This window comes from Oikopleura dioica, chromosome 1 (assembly GCF_907165135.1).
Source record: "Oikopleura dioica chromosome 1, OKI2018_I68_1.0, whole genome shotgun sequence".
Taxonomy (NCBI): Eukaryota; Metazoa; Chordata; class Appendicularia; order Copelata; family Oikopleuridae; genus Oikopleura; species Oikopleura dioica.
The window spans coordinates 2975216-2993561 of record NC_137291.1 but is presented as its reverse complement, the minus strand read 5'-3'; the positions used below and the strand labels follow the sequence as shown (position 1 = coordinate 2993561).

General features: G+C 38.2%; 4 protein-coding genes and 2 long non-coding RNA genes across 8 annotated transcripts; 4 read left to right on the top strand and 2 right to left on the bottom strand.

Annotated features, from left to right (window-relative positions):
- Positions 1-274: 274 nt before the first annotated feature.
- Positions 275-2924, top strand: LOC145698046 (uncharacterized). Of its 2 annotated transcripts, none has more exons than XM_081775255.1 (5): positions 275-405; positions 1558-1694; positions 1891-2006; positions 2051-2141; positions 2226-2924. In XM_081775255.1, the coding sequence occupies exons 1-5, from the start codon at positions 363-365 to the stop codon at positions 2469-2471; spliced, it is 633 nt and encodes a 210-aa protein (XP_081631381.1). In that variant the 5' UTR covers positions 275-362; the 3' UTR covers positions 2472-2924. The 2 variants fall into 2 exon arrangements, with proteins under 2 accessions (XP_081631381.1, XP_081631389.1); XM_081775263.1 differs by lacking the exon at positions 275-405 and adding an exon at positions 557-664.
- Positions 2925-4637: 1713 nt separating this feature from the next.
- On the top strand, positions 4638-6581 carry LOC145699273 (uncharacterized). Its single transcript, XM_081776540.1, has 5 exons — positions 4638-4754; positions 5218-5354; positions 5551-5666; positions 5708-5798; positions 5883-6581. The coding sequence occupies exons 1-5, from the start codon at positions 4715-4717 to the stop codon at positions 6126-6128; spliced, it is 630 nt and encodes a 209-aa protein (XP_081632666.1). The 5' UTR covers positions 4638-4714; the 3' UTR covers positions 6129-6581.
- Positions 6582-7975: 1394 nt separating this feature from the next.
- On the top strand, positions 7976-8417 carry LOC145695335 (uncharacterized). Its single transcript, XR_014133696.1, has 2 exons — positions 7976-8235; positions 8295-8417. It is a non-coding gene; the product is annotated as an uncharacterized LOC145695335 (long non-coding RNA).
- Positions 8418-10772: 2355 nt separating this feature from the next.
- LOC145711315 (uncharacterized) lies at positions 10773-11713 on the bottom strand. Its single transcript, XR_014135154.1, has 3 exons — positions 11314-11713; positions 10978-11271; positions 10773-10938 (listed from the first exon to the last, which is right to left on the bottom strand). It is a non-coding gene; the product is annotated as an uncharacterized LOC145711315 (long non-coding RNA).
- Positions 11714-11905: 192 nt separating this feature from the next.
- LOC145707005 (speedy protein 1-A-like) lies at positions 11906-13331 on the bottom strand. Its single transcript, XM_081784482.1, has 5 exons — positions 13043-13331; positions 12893-13002; positions 12271-12479; positions 12082-12228; positions 11906-12039 (listed from the first exon to the last, which is right to left on the bottom strand). Exons 1-5 carry the CDS (start codon positions 13176-13178, stop codon positions 11964-11966), a joined length of 678 nt encoding a protein of 225 aa, XP_081640608.1. The 5' UTR covers positions 13179-13331; the 3' UTR covers positions 11906-11963.
- Positions 12996-18261, top strand: LOC145706991 (C-type mannose receptor 2-like). 2 transcript variants are annotated; one of them, XM_081784470.1, is made up of 4 exons: positions 12996-13907; positions 13949-16193; positions 16288-17027; positions 17486-18261. In XM_081784470.1, exons 1-2 carry the CDS (start codon positions 13701-13703, stop codon positions 15344-15346), a joined length of 1605 nt encoding a protein of 534 aa, XP_081640596.1. In that variant the 5' UTR covers positions 12996-13700; the 3' UTR covers positions 15347-16193; positions 16288-17027; positions 17486-18261. The 2 variants fall into 2 exon arrangements, with proteins under 2 accessions (XP_081640596.1, XP_081640589.1); XM_081784463.1 differs by having other exon boundaries at positions 16288-18261.
- Positions 18262-18346: the final 85 nt, after the last annotated feature.

The window sequence follows — 18346 nt, the reverse complement described above, 5'->3', positions numbered from 1 at the left end:
TGTAAGCGCATGCATCAGCCATTTCGGGCTTGAAGACTGTGAAAAAGACGAAACAGATGAGCCCGAGTACCTTCATGAGCTTTGTGAGAATTTCGGGTGAATCAAAACTTGATAAAAACGTTCCTGTGTCTTTCATAATAAATTTTGAAAATCAGTTCTCCCTTTCTTCGATGGATCGCGTCCGGGAATGAGGAATACCATCGCCCGCCCCCGCTACAGTGCGTCAGCCGTTTTTCGCCTCCCCTCTGGGCGCCTGGGGCCTTTTGATAAAACTGAATCAGCTCGCCATTCACGACTTCGCACTTTTTTGTTTGAAATTGAAAAGTACAGTGACAATTTCCAGAAAAAGAAATCCGCGAAAAATGAGATTTGCAAGAGATATTCCCGGCGAAATTGAAGACATTGGTAAGAAATTTTTAAAATAAAAAATTAATTAAAAAGTCTCATCAGAAATTTGCCATATTCGCTAAACTTGTGCTTGAATAATATAATGATTAATTTAATGATTCGAGCGTGAAAAATCTTTACGAGAGGTGATCCTCCTTGGTCGTAAAACAGTCGACATTGAGATCACTTTTTATGGCACTTTCTGATTTTTGAAAGAATTGAATTTTTTGTTGAATTTTTGAGAGACTCTATCATAAAATGCGGATTATTCGAGAGGGTAATTATTTATTTGAATAAGGGGCCCCCTTAAAGGGGGTCAACCTGAAAATAGGGGGAGCTGCTTTTATATAGGCTTTAAATTTGATTGTTTTTCCCGTAATTTTTCGCGCTTTTTAAGGAATTTTTTTTAATTTATTGATCGATTTTTCGTTAAAGGAAATGGGAACCAGCTTATGCAGCTCATTATCTCTCCCAAACTCGGTTAATTAGCACAGTATTTTTCTTCTGAGACGTGAGTCTGGTCCGTGACCTCATCCCCTGGGACGATGTAAAACAGCAAAATTGATCGTTCTCCTTTTTTTGTAGGTTCACAAAATCTAAAGCTGTTTTTTTATTTATTTTTTGCGAGTTTTCATAAAGAGGAATTAAAAATAAGGATTTTTGAAAGATGGCAGAAGGAAGCATTGCTAGAGAGCTCTTGAATTCAGGTTTTGTCAAAGACTTTAATCAAATGAAGATTTTTATGAAAATAGATGTTTGCAGCATTTTGGACTTAGATTTTGTCAAAGATTTTAACACAAAATGTAAAAGTCTTGATAATTTCTTGGTTTAATTACTAAAAATCGATCCATCGATCTTTTTCTTTATTTCTTTCATGAAATATCAATTTCAAAGGGGATCAAAAAAGGGAAAATTATCCCTTTTTCGCTCTTTATAAAGGAATTTTTTCGGCTGAAAGTCATTCATTTCAGAATAAAAAAAATTCTTTGACATTTTTCTGAAGAAAAATAAGTCTCAGCCATCTGGGCTCGGCAACCGGTCGAAAGACCTGTGTCAGGGTCATGAAAGATCTTTGCATTATTAATCAAAGCTTTTCCGGGACCCTGAATCAGGTTTTCACACAGTTTGCCGAGCTCAATTGTAATATGCGAATCTTTATCGATAATTCAGCTTCTGACATCCAAACATCCTACGGCGAAGACTGGTGGTGGCCTGGAGAGGCTCAAATCGGAACACCATGGATCAAGACTGTTGAGGGCTTTGCTGATCGAGTCATGGGCGCAGTCGGCCTCAATGACAAGGCAAAGGTATTTAACACTGTTGGTACTCATCATAGAGTTTATTTTATTTTCATGAGCGGAATTTTTACTTTTGCAGCGTCATAAATTTATAACTTGTTTACCAATTCAGCTGATTTTTTATTTGCCCCAGCTTTCTGACGAACCTCAAGTCCTTCCTCGCGGGAAATGAACTCATCAATCTTCTTAACTTAAGAATCTTAAGGGCGACATCGGCGCTATCTTCTGGATCTGCATCATCCAGATCGCCTTCGCCGTTCTCCCTGGAATTCTTTCTTGCATCACCAACCGAAGTGCTGAAAGTGGTGATCGAAAATCAATGTAAGCGAAAATACAATGGACCATTTTAAACCAAAAAAAACTAGGGCATCTGGAAACGGTAGCTCCTTCTTCGCATTCCTCGTTGGCCTCATGGGTGTTTTGGCCATCAAACTCGACTGCAAAGAATTGCTTGTGGTAAGTCTTTGTTCAGACAAGTAAGGATGGTTTTCAGACTTGCTTTTCGAATGAGAAATTTCGATCGAATCTTCAATTTTTCAGGCTACCACAATTTGCGCCCTGATCTCCCTCCTCTTCACCGCTCTCTTCCTGATCGTCACCGTCCTCGGTATCTTCATCGCTGCTTGCCAAGACTGCGGCGACTCGCTCAAAATCCTCTGCGTCGGCATTTTCATCGTCGTCTGGATCGTCGCTGCCTCCATCCTCAACATTCTGCTCGTTATCAAAGCCTGGCCCTTTGCCTTTGGCGATGACGCCCTTGACGATTTGAAGAATAAGATGAACTAGAAAACGAAAACGAAGAAAAAGAGTCACCGCGACTTTTATCACGAAACTGTTTCTACTGTAACCTGCTCTCACACTAGTTCGAATTCCGAAAATTTTGTTGCATCACACTCCCATCCGAAAGAATGACCATTTTTTTGCTCAAGAAATCAGTTCCAACACACAAATCTCCGCACGTTTCAAGGCCAAAATCGGCCTAAAATGGGCGAATCTTATTGGTTCTTCCAGGACCAGATGGCCTCTGATTTGCGCAGCCAAGCTTTTCTGTCCTCTGATTGGCCAAAAAGTCTCCATAAAGCAAAGAACCAAAGTTTCCACCATTTCAGGCTCGACCATCTCTTTTTTCAATTTGCATCTTACAGAATCATTACTGTAAACAGCTCTACTTCCGAAATTATACTGAAAAAACATCTCTTTTTACATTTTTTTGCTGAATAACACGACGAAAGACCAATATTTCTTTATTGTTTTCCTTTCAAGAAAATATGAAGTCGATTGCGAGATCAATCAAATGACGACCATAAATTTACCAAAATTAGCTGAATTGAATTTCGGTAAATATTTGGCATCAGCTGATTTGAGCCCTTAAGGGGGTGGTGGTCGAGAATCGGATTTTTTTCAACAAAATTAGCTCAAAATTTTTCAAAAAAATTTTTTCTTTTCTCATCGAAAATGGGTTTGAAAGGGTTCAAATTATGTGGGCGACATAGTTTTTAAAAAATTTTCTTTCGGAAAAAGCTCAAAATATGCTTCTAAAGTGGACCTATCTCTTGACAAAATTGTGAGAAAACCCTTAAATTTTTTTCGAAAATTGATTTATTCTTAAGATAGTTCAGACCCTTAGGCGTGTGGGCAAATAAGTTTAAAAAAGGTTCTGTTTCATTTTGAGGTCGCAGAACCTGATTTAAAAAATGTAGTTTTCATAAAAATCGTCAATTTTCACCCAATTTGAACTTTAATTTTCGAAAAAATAACAACTATTCTCAATTATTGCCTATTTATTAGTAAAATCTTTTATCTTGACAATATCACGCAGCAAAAATCATGTTAATATCGGTTTTAGTAAAGGAAATCAAATTTCCAAGTTTCGAAAAATCATAAATTCCCGACTTAAAATCGATATTTTCTAAAATAAAGTTGATCAAATCAAAAAATGGTAGGGACCAAAAATGTTCCTTTTGCATCGAGGAATTCAAAAATAAAATCAAAATTTCAAAAAGTCGAGAAAAGTATTCTCGACTACCACCCCCTTAATTAACTTTCATCTCTCTTTTTTCAGTCGCTAGATGATGTACTAGACTGAATTTTTTTTCTGATCTCGACTCTACTAAAAATGAAGTCTTAGGACACCTTTAAAGAAAACTCCGAAGAATTTTTGACTGGCTTGAAAATTGAAGAGAGCAAAAATATTTATAGCCCAGGAGGAATTCTCCTGAGTGAGACTGAGAAGTCGGTAAGAGCTTCGAAATTTTGATAATTATCAAGCTTCATCTCGAGAAATAAGAATCAGCTGCTTCAAAGCCCGGAAATAAATTTTGGCGGCCCAACTTTGACCGAAATGATTGAAATGATATGTTTGTTGTAAATGACATCAAGTTGATAAATGAAGTAAAAGAGTTTATTCGCAGATCGATGAAGATGGTCCTTTGACGGAAATCGAAATGATATCTGATTAAGTTCAACCAGAACGAATATTTTTTCTTGAGCAAAAATATAATATTTTTGCTTAAGGGTACTACCTTCGATTTCCCCAAGTTGAGCCTTGAATAACTCAGGAATTATATATGATGGCGAACTCCATATGCGCTTATTAATTAGATCTATCCTAGATCCTTACTTTTACAGAGGGGTTTCTCCATTGCTCAAGGAAAAAACCGGCTAAATTTTGGCTTGAAGTCAACGTCTTTGCCGAAATGGCCTATATTTAGGCTTGAATAACTCAAAAACAACCCTGATAACTTTATCTCATTTTATTTTTTATTTATTCTTTAAACATTGATCTTCAAAATGTCAGAAGGATTTTTTCATTGAAAGACTTAAAATACTGAAATTAATTTTTTGAAAATTGTGTCTCAACGATTTTGCTAAAATTTAGCATTTTTTAAAAGTTGCGGCCTTATTTTTCGCTCTAGAATCTGAAATCCTCGTTCTCCTTTTTTTGTAGGTTCACAAAATCTAAAGCTGTTTTTTTATTTATTTTTTGCGAGTTTTCATAAAGAGGAATTAAAAATAAGGATTTTTGAAAGATGGCAGAAGGAAGCATTGCTAGAGAGCTCTTGAATTCAGGTTTTGTCAAAGACTTTAATCAAATGAAGATTTTTATGAAAATAGATGTTTGCAGCATTTTGGACTTAGATTTTGTCAAAGATTTTAACACAAAATGTAAAAGTCTTGATAATTTCTTGGTTTAATTACTAAAAATCGATCCATCGATCTTTTTCTTTATTTCTTTCATGAAATATCAATTTCAAAGGGGATCAAAAAAGGGAAAATTATCCCTTTTTCGCTCTTTATAAAGGAATTTTTTCGGCTGAAAGTCATTCATTTCAGAATAAAAAAAATTCTTTGACATTTTTCTGAAGAAAAATAAGTCTCAGCCATCTGGGCTCGGCAACCGGTCGAAAGACCTGTGTCAGGGTCATGAAAGATCTTTGCATTATTAATCAAAGCTTTTCCGGGACCCTGAATCAGGTTTTCACACAGTTTGCCGAGCTCAATTGTAATATGCGAATCTTTATCGATAATTCAGCTTCTGACATCCAAACATCCTACGGCGAAGACTGGTGGTGGCCTGGAGAGGCTCAAATCGGAACACCATGGATCAAGACTGTTGAGGGCTTTGCTGATCGAGTCATGGGCGCAGTCGGCCTCAATGACAAGGCAAAGGTATTTAACACTGTTGGTACTCATCATAGAGTTTATTTTATTTTCATGAGCGGAATTTTTACTTTTGCAGCGTCATAAATTTATAACTTGTTTACCAATTCAGCTGATTTTTTATTTGCCCTAGCTTTCTGACGAACCTCAAGTCCTTCCTCGCGGGAAATGAACTCATCAATCTTCTTAACTTAAGAATCTTAAGGGCGACATCGGCGCTATCTTCTGGATCTGCATCATCCAGATCGCCTTCGCCGTTCTCCCTGGAATTCTTTCTTGCATCACCAACCGAAGTGCTGAAAGTGGTGATCGAAAATCAATGTAAGCGAAAATACAATGGACCATTTTAAACCAAAAACTAGGGCATCTGGAAACGGTAGCTCCTTCTTCGCATTCCTCGTTGGCCTCATGGGTGTTTTGGCCATCAAACTCGACTGCAAAGAATTGCTTGTGGTAAGTCTTTGTTCAGACAAGTAAGGATGGTTTTCAGACTTGCTTTTCGAATGAGAAATTTCGATCGAATCTTCAATTTTTCAGGCTACCACAATTTGCGCCCTGATCTCCCTCCTCTTCACCGCTCTCTTCCTGATCGTCACCGTCCTCGGTATCTTCATCGCTGCTTGCCAAGACTGCGGCGACTCGCTCAAAATCCTCTGCGTCGGCATTTTCATCGTCGTCTGGATCGTCGCTGCCTCCATCCTCAACATTCTGCTCGTTATCAAAGCCTGGCCCTTTGCCTTTGGCGATGACGCCCTTGACGATTTGAAGAATAAGATGAACTAGAAAACGAAAACGAAGAAAAAGAGTCACCGCGACTTTTATCACGAAACTGTTTCTACTGTAACCTGCTCTCACACTAGTTCGAATTCCGAAAATTTTGTTGCATCACACTCCCATCCGAAAGAATGACCATTTTTTTGCTCAAGAAATCAGTTCCAACACACAAATCTCCGCACGTTTCAAGGCCAAAATCGGCCTAAAATGGGCGAATCTTATTGGTTCTTCCAGGACCAGATGGCCTCTGATTTGCGCAGCCAAGCTTTTCTGTCCTCTGATTGGCCAAAAAGTCTCCATAAAGCAAAGAACCAAAGTTTCCACCATTTCAGGCTCGACCATCTCTTTTTTCAATTTGCATCTTACAGAATCATTACTGTAAACAGCTCTACTTCCGAAATTATACTGAAAAAACATCTCTTTTTACATTTTTTTGCTGAATAACACGACGAAAGACCAATATTTCTTTATTGTTTTCCTTTCAAGAAAATATGAAGTCGATTGCGAGATCAATCAAATGACGACCATAAATTTACCAAAATTAGCTGAATTGAATTTCGGTAAATATTTGGCATCAGCTGATTTGAGCCCTTAATTAACTTTCATCTCTCTTTTTTCAGTCGCTAGATGATGTACTAGACTGAATTTTTTTTCTGATCTCGACTCTACTAAAAATGAAGTCTTAGGACACCTTTAAAGAAAACTCCGAAGAATTTTTGACTGGCTTGAAAATTGAAGAGAGCAAAAATATTTATAGCCCAGGAGGAATTCTCCTGAGTGAGACTGAGAAGTCGGTAAGAGCTTCGAAATTTTGATAATTATCAAGCTTCATCTCGAGAAATAAGAATCAGCTGCTTCAAAGCCCGGAAATAAATTTTGGCGGCCCAACTTTGACCGAAATGATTGAAATGATATGTTTGTTGTAAATGACATCAAGTTGATAAATGAAGTAAAAGAGTTTATTCGCAGATCGATGAAGATGGTCCTTTGACGGAAATCGAAATGATATCTGATTAAGTTCAACCAGAACGAATATTTTTTCTTGAGCAAAAATATAATATTTTTGCTTAAGGGTACTACCTTCGATTTCCCCAAGTTGAGCCTTGAATAACTCAGGAATTATATATGATGGCGAACTCCATATGCGCTTATTAATTAGATCTATCCTAGATCCTTACTTTTACAGAGGGGTTTCTCCATTGCTCAAGGAAAAACCGGCTAAATTTTGGCTTGAAGTCAACGTCTTTGCCGAAATGGCCTATATTTAGGCTTGAATAACTCAAAAACAACCCTGATAACTTTATCTCATTTTATTTTTTATTTATTCTTTAAACATTGATCTTCAAAATGTCAGAAGGATTTTTTCATTGAAAGACTTAAAATACTGAAATTAATTTTTTGAAAATTGTGTCTCAACGATTTTGCTAAAATTTAGCATTTTTTAAAAGTTGCGGCCTTATTTTTCGCTCTAGAATCTGAAATATCTAAATTCAACGATCGATATAGCTGCCAAAATTATCCTCTTGCTCTAAGCTTTGAAATAAGCCCTTGATCAAGAAAATCGAAGATCAAAATTTTTTTCGAAAAAATTCTTGAGGCAATATCTGAAGAAGGATCGAGAATTTCAATATATGACCATAAATTTTAACGAAGAATCCATTTCTAGTTACCGTTTTCTACATTGAGTTCTATAAGATACCTTTTGGAAATCGAAGGTAGTACCCTTAATAAAAATGAGTCTGAAGAAAAGTCTGAGAAATTAAAAAAAAACAAAATTCAGTATTCGGCCCGCGGGGCAACAATACTCCCTTTACCAAAGCCCATCCCTTCTCCTTTTTCCCAAAATAAGACGCTAGAATGTCGAAAAAATAACGTTGCCTAAAAATAACAAAATAATGAAGTCTCTGATATACAGTTATGTTGCGAACAATATCAAATTTTTACGAAAAGCAGCGAGAAGAATGATTTATTTCTCGATTTTGAAGACATTCGTTCTTTTGATTTTTTTAAATTTTTATGATTTTCGTTCGAAGAGTGAAAAGATCGGGAAGCCGAAAAGAGGTCAGAAGATGAAGAAAATCGAGAGAAATGAAACTGCCATTCAAGTTTTTCACAGGTAACATCAATTTTTTACAAATTGAAAAATAAAAGAGCTTTATAAAAATTTAATTTAAGCTCATCGTTGGACAATATTTACCAAAAGGCAAATGTCCGAATCCGAAAATCCGAGGACTATTAGTAATTTGTTACTGCCTTTAATTATTCTTCTGTAAATAAAGATTTTCATCATGAAATGGACTCAAATAGTATCGATGTTTATTTGTTTCTCTTTTCTATCTCGCAGGTCTAAAAGGTAAGAAAAAACAGTGATCACGAGGAAGAAGCCAGATCCGATGAGGGAGCCAGAAATGACCACTCTATCGCGTCGTTTTGCGTCTGGGATGAAGGCCAGAACGACGGTTCCGGCGAGGATGAAGAGGAAGGCGTTGAGAAGGAGATAGGAAGTGCATCTGGTGAACTTTCGTAGGGATCATTTTGAGATTCACGGAGAAAATAAGGTGAAAAGAAGGCAACCGTATTAGGCCTCTACGCCCTTAATTTTGCATTTATTCCTGTCCTTGAGACCATCGAAATAAGTCCTTGCTCCAGCCCAATCAACCTCTTTTAAAATAAATTTACTCTTTCCGAATCTTTTTCTTTGTTTTCCTCTCAAAATTCCAGCGGAAAAACCGACCGCCATTCCGTCAACTTCTCAAATCAGTGTCGCGAGATCAAGGAAATGTCCGAGGACGAAGTGAAAAAATCCGACGTCATAAATATTTTATTTGACTCGAGGGAAAAACGGAAAATGGAAGACGAGGGGAATTATTGCCCATTGTTTCACTTTTGCCAAACTAACTCGATAAATCAAAGCACCCAGAAATCAATTTTAATGACAGCCAATTTTTAAAAGAAAAATGCATCCCGAAAACTTGACTCAATGTATTACATGATTTTTTTTTTCAAATACAGTTTATCATTTTCGTTTGATAAAGAACAGGCGGTCTTTCATATAATCTTGTCTCAAAGGAATAATGACCAACAACTTCTGATTCAACAATCTTATCATCTTCAATTTTTAATCTTGCTACTTCCATCTGACTCAGAGCATTGTCGACGATAAAGACAAACTGTTGGATTTGAATAGAAGAAGCTGTATGAAGTCTCTTTAGACTCAGTTGAGGAAAGTTTTTGAATAATTATTCTTACCGATTTCAAATGACCAATAATTGACCAGTCGTTATTTTTGAGAATCCAAACATCTTTAGACTCTCTTCGATAATATTTCCCACCGGCTAAGATCATTGCTCAGTTTCAAGCCCAATTAATGTGTGCTCTCTTGTATCTCTCGCAGTGTTTGAAAAAAGCCTTAGAATCGAATGGTCGGACGAGCGCGGGCGCGAAGGGTACGATTTTTTGGAAGGGCGGATGGGAGCGGGCATGTAAAGGCCAGATTTTCGGATGGGCGGATGTGCGCGGGCACCCTCCCGCGCCCGCCCGCTCACCCTCCCGGGGCGCTAAATTCTACTCAAAAAAAACCAACCGAAAGAAACGTAAAAACAAAAACCGACCAAAAACAAGTTTTTTTTAAGACAGCTCCTCAACTGTGGGGCGATTTTCAATACCTTAGAGTTGAGATTTTTCGATTCTCTCTTTTGTTTCTTGCTTTAGAAGGTCTGTAGTGTGTTAAATATGGATTTGGTGTAAGCACCATCACTGGTGGTGGAGTAATCAGATAGTCAAAAATACACTAAAATCATAGGAAAAATTGATGATGACGTCATTTCTCCACCACCAACATTGGTGTTGACACCAAAAAACCCTAGGAATTATTTTTACTGATGTGAGGAAGGCCCCTGGTCGATTAGATCAAATCTCTATTGCTTTTTACAACTTTTTAAATTTTTTGGTGCCGTCGATAAAAGAGGCAGGATCGATGAATGATGACGTAATTGCTCAACCACCGATTAAGATGAAGACACCAAAAGCTTATTTAACACACTATGGACCCTACCCTACATGATGCAAAAGAGATAATTAAAATATCTCGACTATAAGATACTAAAAACCGCTCCACAGTTGAGGAGCTATGTAGTCGCAACATGTTACTACGTTTCCAACTCTGGACCAAAAACCCCAACCCATCGACCAACTAAGAGAACGGACGTAATCTACACAGAAAATGGACCTATTTTACATAGAATACGGGCTTATTTTACACAGGTCATCAACGATTTTCTATTTTTCTGTGTTAAATAAGTCCCAATCTTATGTAAAATAAGGCCTTGTTCTGTGTAAAATGAGTCCGTTTTACTTGACAATACCCGGTCCGATCACATGCACTCACGGGCAAGGGGCGAGCATGGGAGGGGAGGGCGGGCGAGCGGGGGCGCATGAGCGGTACGTGCGCGTGCGAGCAGTATAAGGCCTGATTTTTTGATGGGCGGATGGGCGGGGGCAAAATTTGTCAAAATTTTAGGTGGTCGGATGGACGAGCGCGCCCGCCCGCGCCCCGCTCGCCCGCTCGCAGCCCGCGCACATTCTTTTTTCAAACACTGATCTCTCGGATGAGAACCTACCGAAAACCATCCGCTCTCCGAGAAACTTTCTACCTTGCAATAGCTTGAAAAAGATGTTGAGCCGACAGTTATTGGTTTTCCTTTATAAAATCCGAGCATGCCCCACAGATGTTTAAACTTTGAAGCGTGTGTTCTTTTGGTTGATGTTGAATCGAAAATCTCACATTTATTTCCATAATAAGAGTCGAAACAAATAAGTGCTTGAAAAAAAATTAGTATTTGCTCTATGAAATGCGAACCTTTTGAATTTCCCTCAATCGAGAGAGCAGCAGAACCAGAATTATAAGAATTCAATGTTTTGATTTTCATTTTTTTAACTGAGCATCCATCGAGCATTGCAATCTTTTAACAATAAACCTCCGATATTCCCAGTCATGTTTTTCGAGTACCTGATCATTTCCGAATAGGAAAAGCTGATCTTTTATTACAGCGTAAGGAGGAAAAATATGAGCTTGAGTCGCCGATGTCTTTTTTATTTTCTTATCACCGAAAAAAATGAATCTATGGCGATAAAGGAGAATGGTAAAATCGTCCTGAAAATTGAGTTACTATTAACGCTGAATTATTTTAATCACCGGTTTTGGAATGTAGCTCTCTGTGATGACAGGAGATATTGTTGTTGTAGATGTTGTCGTTATTGGGTTTTTCAGAGAAAAATTTTTCGGAGAAGGAGTTGTTATGTTATACAAACTCGGCGAGAATGTTATGACTGAAGCTTCGGATTTCGGTACCGAGATCTTGATGATGGCCATATAAATAGAAAAACTCAAACTCGCGATTCCGAGAACAGCTCCAATAAATTTCAAAGCGAAATAAAGCTTTTTTAGTATCTTATTGTGAGATTTACTCTTGCGCGCTGGTGTCTCTGCTCCTTCGCGAATATGAAAATGATTCTGGTAAATAAGGATATTTTCGGCGATACTATTATTGGTTTTTAGTTTTCCTCTTGTAAAAAGTAGAGTTTCTCTGTCGCTCTCGACAATATTTTTATCCATTTTGGAGCTTTTAAACTTGACAAAAAACCCGGCACAGAAATGTATGTCAATGATTAAGCGTCCTTTCTTATTCATCAAACAAATTTGACTTTTCCTTCCTGTTCGAAAACGATTTTTTTACGATGATTTTGAGATAGAGCTTGCGTAAATATCTTTTTGATTTGTTTTTTTACAAAATTTTATTCTGAATAATACAAAAGATAAATGGCAGTTTGAGCTAAGAACAGCAATCAAAGTTTTTCTTCGTTGTAGTCTTCGGAAAGAATGGAAATATCGCCGAAAATTCCGCCTTTTCCTCCTTTTTCGCTGAATACCAGAATAAGATGAAATCAAGGAAGAAAGACTTACTCGGAAGAGTCCGTAAAATAGCCGGATGAAGCGGAAATTGAAGTTCGTTTGAGCTCTGAGGAATGTTTTGGATAATGACAGCCCATCGGGCTTCTTCTTGGGCCACGAGGGCTGATGATGTTTTCGCATTTTGGTCGATGATGATCTCTAGAATCTTTTTTCTCTACCAGTCGACTTAGAAAGACAAACCTGATAGCACCACCGTGATCGTTGTGCCTGACTCGTTTCCAGACCCAGCTTTGTTGACAAAACTCGCCGTAGAAGATGATTTCTTCGAGAAGTTCTAGCGGCACGAGAGCGCGGTAGCCCATCTTCTTCCAGAGATGTTCCTTTCGAAGGTTGAACTCGCGCCAGCGTTTTTCCCAGTCGCTTCCAAGGCACCACGGGAGAATTTCGTTCTGAATTTTTTGAATTTTTGTTTTGTTAATTCAATGAACCGTTAATTTGGCTTGGTTCGATTTTGAAGATGAAATGCATGGTTAAGCATGTAGAACGGTTTTTTCTCTTTATTGGTACTGAAATGAGAAACCCATATTTAAAAAAAAGAGAAATATTTTCTGAAATGGATCTATTTTTTAAGAAATAGAAGAAGATGTGAATTAACTTCAACCATGTGAAATAAAATGAGTCAATTGGCCATCTATGCAGATTGTGAACACAAGGGTATTTTATGATGGTATATAAAGTTATTAAATATAATATTTATGATTTTCTCGAAAAGCTTGTGAAGTTTTTTAGCTGTTACATAACAAAAATAAATAGAAATTCGAATTCTTCGTTTGTGTCTTTTTTTAAAATTTTCAATTTTTACCTTGAATTCTATGTCCTCTTCCATATCATTCGCCAGATACAGTAAGCAATAAAAATCGTCAATGGTAAGCGGATTTCTTTTCGTTCTGCTTGCATAAATCAGCGTCGTCGCTAGAATTTTTTTTATGAAAAATAAAATTCTTGAAAATACCGAGAAGATATTTATCCGAATATCGATGACATGAATCTGCTTCCAAAAACTTGACGATCTTTTCATTTTCCAAAAATTTTGTGAAATTAGTTATCTCTTCGAACGAAATTTCCATTCTCCATTGAAAACTGTCCATTTTTCGTGCATCAAAAGAAGTCTCAACAACAACTCTAGAAATCGCGTTTTCTTGGCTTGAATCTCTTGAAAGGCTTGAGATACGTCGCCCCTTGGAAAAGAGCCAGAAGCTTGTCTCGCTGGCGGCCAGACAAAAGATCAGCTGGTGAAAAATGAGAAAATCAATGGGAGGCGAATTTTTAAGAAAATTTGCTATTTTGGAAAGAAGCGTAATTTTTTATTTGAACTGGGTGAATCATCGTTTTCAAAACAGTTCTAGTAATAAATTGGTCATCAAGAAATTTTTTTAGATTTTTATGAATAAGGTAGTTTCTTCCTAAATCATTTTTTTTTTCGTTCGAAACAATTTTTATAAGAAAAATGATATGGTAAATTCTTCTTTGGCATTTCTCCATTGACGCAATTGCAAAATCATAATCGTTCCATTTTCTCGCTAACTCGCCAATTTCGCACCTTCTTTCAAAACTTCTGTCTTCGAAACTTATTGCCAACACCTCAGACGGTCAATTTTCAAGATCAAAAAATGATGATAAAATTGATAGTTATAAATATTCTTTTTTCAAAGCTAGAAGTTGCCGAAGCCGGAGTGGCTTGTCCGAACTCGTGGAGTACTTTTGGCGACTTTCACTACAAAGTTTTTGAGAGCGGCAAAGATGGAGTCGGAGAAAAAAGCTGGAATGAGGCGGAATCTTATTGCAATTCGCAAGGAGGAGATCTCGTTGATTTTCAGGTAACAAACTCATTTTCGGCTACTTTAACCTTTATTTTCAGTCGGAGCAAGAGATGCTTTTCATCTACAACCAGCTAAATTGGCAAGAGCGCGGCTACCGCGGCTACTGGATCGGCCTCAACAACCTCGAAAACGTCAATCAAAACGTTTGGGTCAATTCAATGTCGATCGAAAAGCCGTACAACTTCAAATACTGGGGCCCTCAGCAAGAAACAAACTCCGATCCATCCAAGCGATGTACCTTCGCGCTATTCACCGAAAATCTCCCCCAAGATTACGGGACCGAAGGCAAATGGGTCAAGAACGAATGTACGAAGCGATTTAGCTTTATCTGCAAAGTCCAGAAAATGGGCTGCGTCCCTGACTGTCGCAACGAAGAAGGCTGGTACAAGATGGATGTTGGTCGATCTGATCCTTCATGTGTCAAAGTCATTCCTTCGTCGACCAATAGAAATTTCGATTTGACCAATTCAAAGTGCCAGGACATGGGTGGTCAGCTAGTGACGATTGAAAACATGGAGGAGAACGACTTCATCGTCGACCTGATTCAGGATGAAATCAAGAAATGGGACCAAGCAGTTCAAAACAAGTACTACGGCGCCTGGATCGGGTTAAACAATCTGAACGCGCCGAAAAACCAGCCAGACAGATTCGAATGGGTTTCCGGGGCACCAGATTTCGGCTTCCGAAATTGGGCCTATGGCGAGCCCGATGCGGCACTCGACATGTATCCAAGCGCGATTGCTGCTGCTTTCGGCAATCCTGGTTCTGGAGAGTGGGAAGCAGTCATTTCGAGAGAACAACTCTCCGGCGTTTGTCAAAAACCCCTTGGCGGAACTTGCCCCGATGGATGGTCGCTCATCAGAATCAACGATAACAGCAGCAAGTGCTACAAATTCTTCCTAAACGGACAATACCATCAACCCTGGCTCGAGGCGAAGAAATACTGCGAAAGCGTCGGAGCGGAGCAGTTGAGAATCCAAAGCATTCAAGAGCAAGAAGCTCTTGGAAATTATTTCCACGAGTGGTTAGATGCAGGCGTCACTAGAATGTGGCTAGATCTGTCGAATATGCACCAGTCGGTGCCGTTGAATGGCGCTCAGTGCGACATGCGCTACTCTTCTTCCGGCCAATCACCTGGCTACACTTCCTGGGAGGCAGAGCAGCCCAAATGTCTGGAACAATCGCATTCCTGTGCCTACATGAATCTCGAAAAATCGAAGCAAAACTGGATCTCAGAAGGCTGCACTTCTAGGGAAGCTTTTGCTTGCTCAATGCCAGCGCCCTTCAATCTGCGTCCGACGGAAAAACCGACTTCCAATTTGACTTGCTATAATGATGCGAGCTGGACGTTGAATTTTTATTTGAACGAGGATAATGGAATGTGCTACAGCTTTTCGAACTTCTATAATGGAACGAGTCTTTTGAAAGGGCTCTAGAATTTTAAATCTAGATATTTTACAAAAATTATAATCAAGTGAAAAATTGATGTTTTAAGAGGGGGGTCGTCAATATGGATTTTCAGGGCTGATCAAAATCCCACTTATACATATAGTGCCCATATGAATCATATATTTTTGGAATCTACAGGTCCTAACGAGTCTGTTGAGCCTAAAATTATTTAATAAAAATAAGTTTTAGGGGGTTAAATCGAGGAATTTGTGAAAAAAATAACCATTTTTGGTGAATTTTCGCGAAATCGCCTTACTTTGGCGGCATTTTTGACCGATTTTTTCTGGCCAATATTTTTTCTCGATTGCGCCGGTCACGTTTTTACAACCCTTTCTTTCCCCCTAACAATTTGATTTTTTTCTATCCAATCAGGTTTTCCCGCTTTTTTGGTCAAGAGCAACCCCGATATTGACGACCTCCCCCTTAAAGTTAATTCTAGAGCCAATTTCGTAGACATTCAAAGACGACGCAGTAGCTCACTGTGAATCCTTCGGCGCGAAATTGCTTCAAATCCAGACTGAAGACGAAAACGCTTTCGTCATGAAACGAATCATGGGCAACTCCTGGCTGGGGATAACTTTCGGACCTTCTGGCGGACACACGAACCAATACCCTCCGAATGAGCCGCAATTTTGGGACGATGGAGAGCAAATTACTTTTACAAATTGGCGGGATGGAAATCCACAGGCCGATCAGAACAAGCTCTGTGCGCAAATCAAAGGAGATGGTCTCGATGATGGTCTGTGGAAAAACTGCCCCTGTGGGGAGGATAATCAAGGGTTGAAAAAGTATCCGATTTGTATGAGACCAGCTGTTACTGTTTCAACGACAAAGGTATGAAGCGAGGCCTCTGATTGGCTTGTCTTAGACATACTGTCTTTTGATTGGCTGAAGCGCTGTCTTCGTCGTTTTCATGATCGGTATTCAGGACCCAAGCACGATTCCAACTGCAAGTCCTCACGAAGAATGCGACTACGGCTGGCACTTCATCCCGAGCTCCCAAAAATGCGTCCTGCTGATGCGAGATGAGAAGCCGTGGAAAACTGCTCTTGGCGTTTGCGAAGGAGAAGGAGGAACCCTGGCTTCAATCAATTCTCCGGATGAGCAAGAAGAGGTCTTTCAAATTGCTTCTCTCGATCCTGCTGCATCAGGTAATGATTTTTGAATGATTTTTTATATTTTTTTATGACGGCAAAAATATTTTTTTTAATTAATAAACTTATTTTTTCTACCCTTACTTGTGGTGTCTTTCTTGCAGGAAAAAGTCTTCATTCGCAATAAAATCAATAAAAAAAGCAAAAAAAAAACGGTTCAGAGCAACAGACAGTGACAGTATTCCCTGAACGTTCATTAGGGGCGATAATGATTACCTCGTCCTTATGTATTATAAATCAACATTTTCGGCCTTAATCGAACCCCTCGGGAAAAGATGCAAGTCCGAGAAAAAAACATCCGCAAATTATTTAAGAGAAAAAAGGCTTTGAAAAAGAATGTATAAAACAGAGATGCTGGAACAAGTTTATTGTATATTCATTTTTGGGCTCAAAAATCAACTTTTTAATACTTGTCGGAAAATTTTCGAGCCTCGAAAAAGACTTTGGCTAGTGTTTTGTTTGTTTGTTACTGTTCTTATACTGTATTGCCCGAGAAATTGCAGAACGTCTTCATGTAAGTAATGGATAATTTCAAAAAAATTTTTGCGGGTCTGAAAATCGTAAAAATTCTGAAAGTGCAGTTTTGTATGTATTTCGTTGTTGCTGCACCTTCCTAATTTTCGGTCCCATTTTCATAAGAAAATAGAATTTTGGTGATAAGCATCTTATGGTTAGAGATATGATTCTCATTTTTTCACCCACAGAAAAACTAACTTCAAGGACCAGTTTCCCGCTTTTTTTGTCATTCTAGCATTTCTAGAACAAAAACGGCGACCGGAAATGTATTTTCCGGGAAATTGCCGGCTAACCGGTTAATCATTGGAGTCATCAAAAGTTTGACCCATCATTCGACTCGTCTCAACGAGCTGAAGAAAACTGCACTTTCAGATTTTTTATGATTTCCGGACCCGCAAATTTTTTTTTTGAAATTATCAATGATTTACTGAAAAAAATTCTGAGCAGAACTTTTAGCGAAAAATATAAAATACAAGCTTGTTTCCAGCTTTGAAAAAACGCCTGCTTCTTATGTCTGATTTCAATAAAATTCTTATATTTGTAAAAAAAGTTGAGTCAGAAGCCTAATCTGATCTTGTGCATATTTCAATATTACAAAGTAACTCTTCCCGGAGCCTACTGTAAGTATAAGATCTATCTATGCAAAGATGCATCTGCTTGATGAATTAATCACGTGACGTAATATTATGTAACGAAGACAAACCTAAACCGCTCATCTTCCATTCAAGGTTAATATCTGTCAATCTTTCAATTAAAGGTTAGTTACAGTAATCCCTCTCTTTTGCAAGAATAATGACAGGAGGCGAATTTGGAACTCAAAATATCAAACGAAAATTGAGCGGCGCGTTTCTTCCTCATTTCCGCAGCGGGGTGTCTTAGAAAAATATTTTCGCGGAAATTTGCTCGCCATTGAATTTCAAACGCTGTTTTCTTAGGTCATCCAAAATGTCAATATAAGGGAAGAAGGAAAACGCAGGGCTGATTGCTGGTTACTGTAACAGTAACCAACACTCTCTCGCTAATGGTAGCTTCGCTTACATTTGGTAGGGATGAGCGGATAATTTTACGCTCAGCCAACAAGAAAGATTTTTTTCGAAAGAAAATCTCTCCAAAAATAACCGCAAATTGGAAGATGTTTTCACGAAAATAACGAAACACGCGTTACAGCTCCACATTGACACTAAATTTCGACAATTTTTTGACAAAACTATTTTTTCAGAAAAAGTCGCCTTCATGATTTCAACCCTTATTAAATCATTTTTTAGAAAAAAAAAATATATATATTTTTTTCAAAATTTTCGCGATAATTTTGTAAAA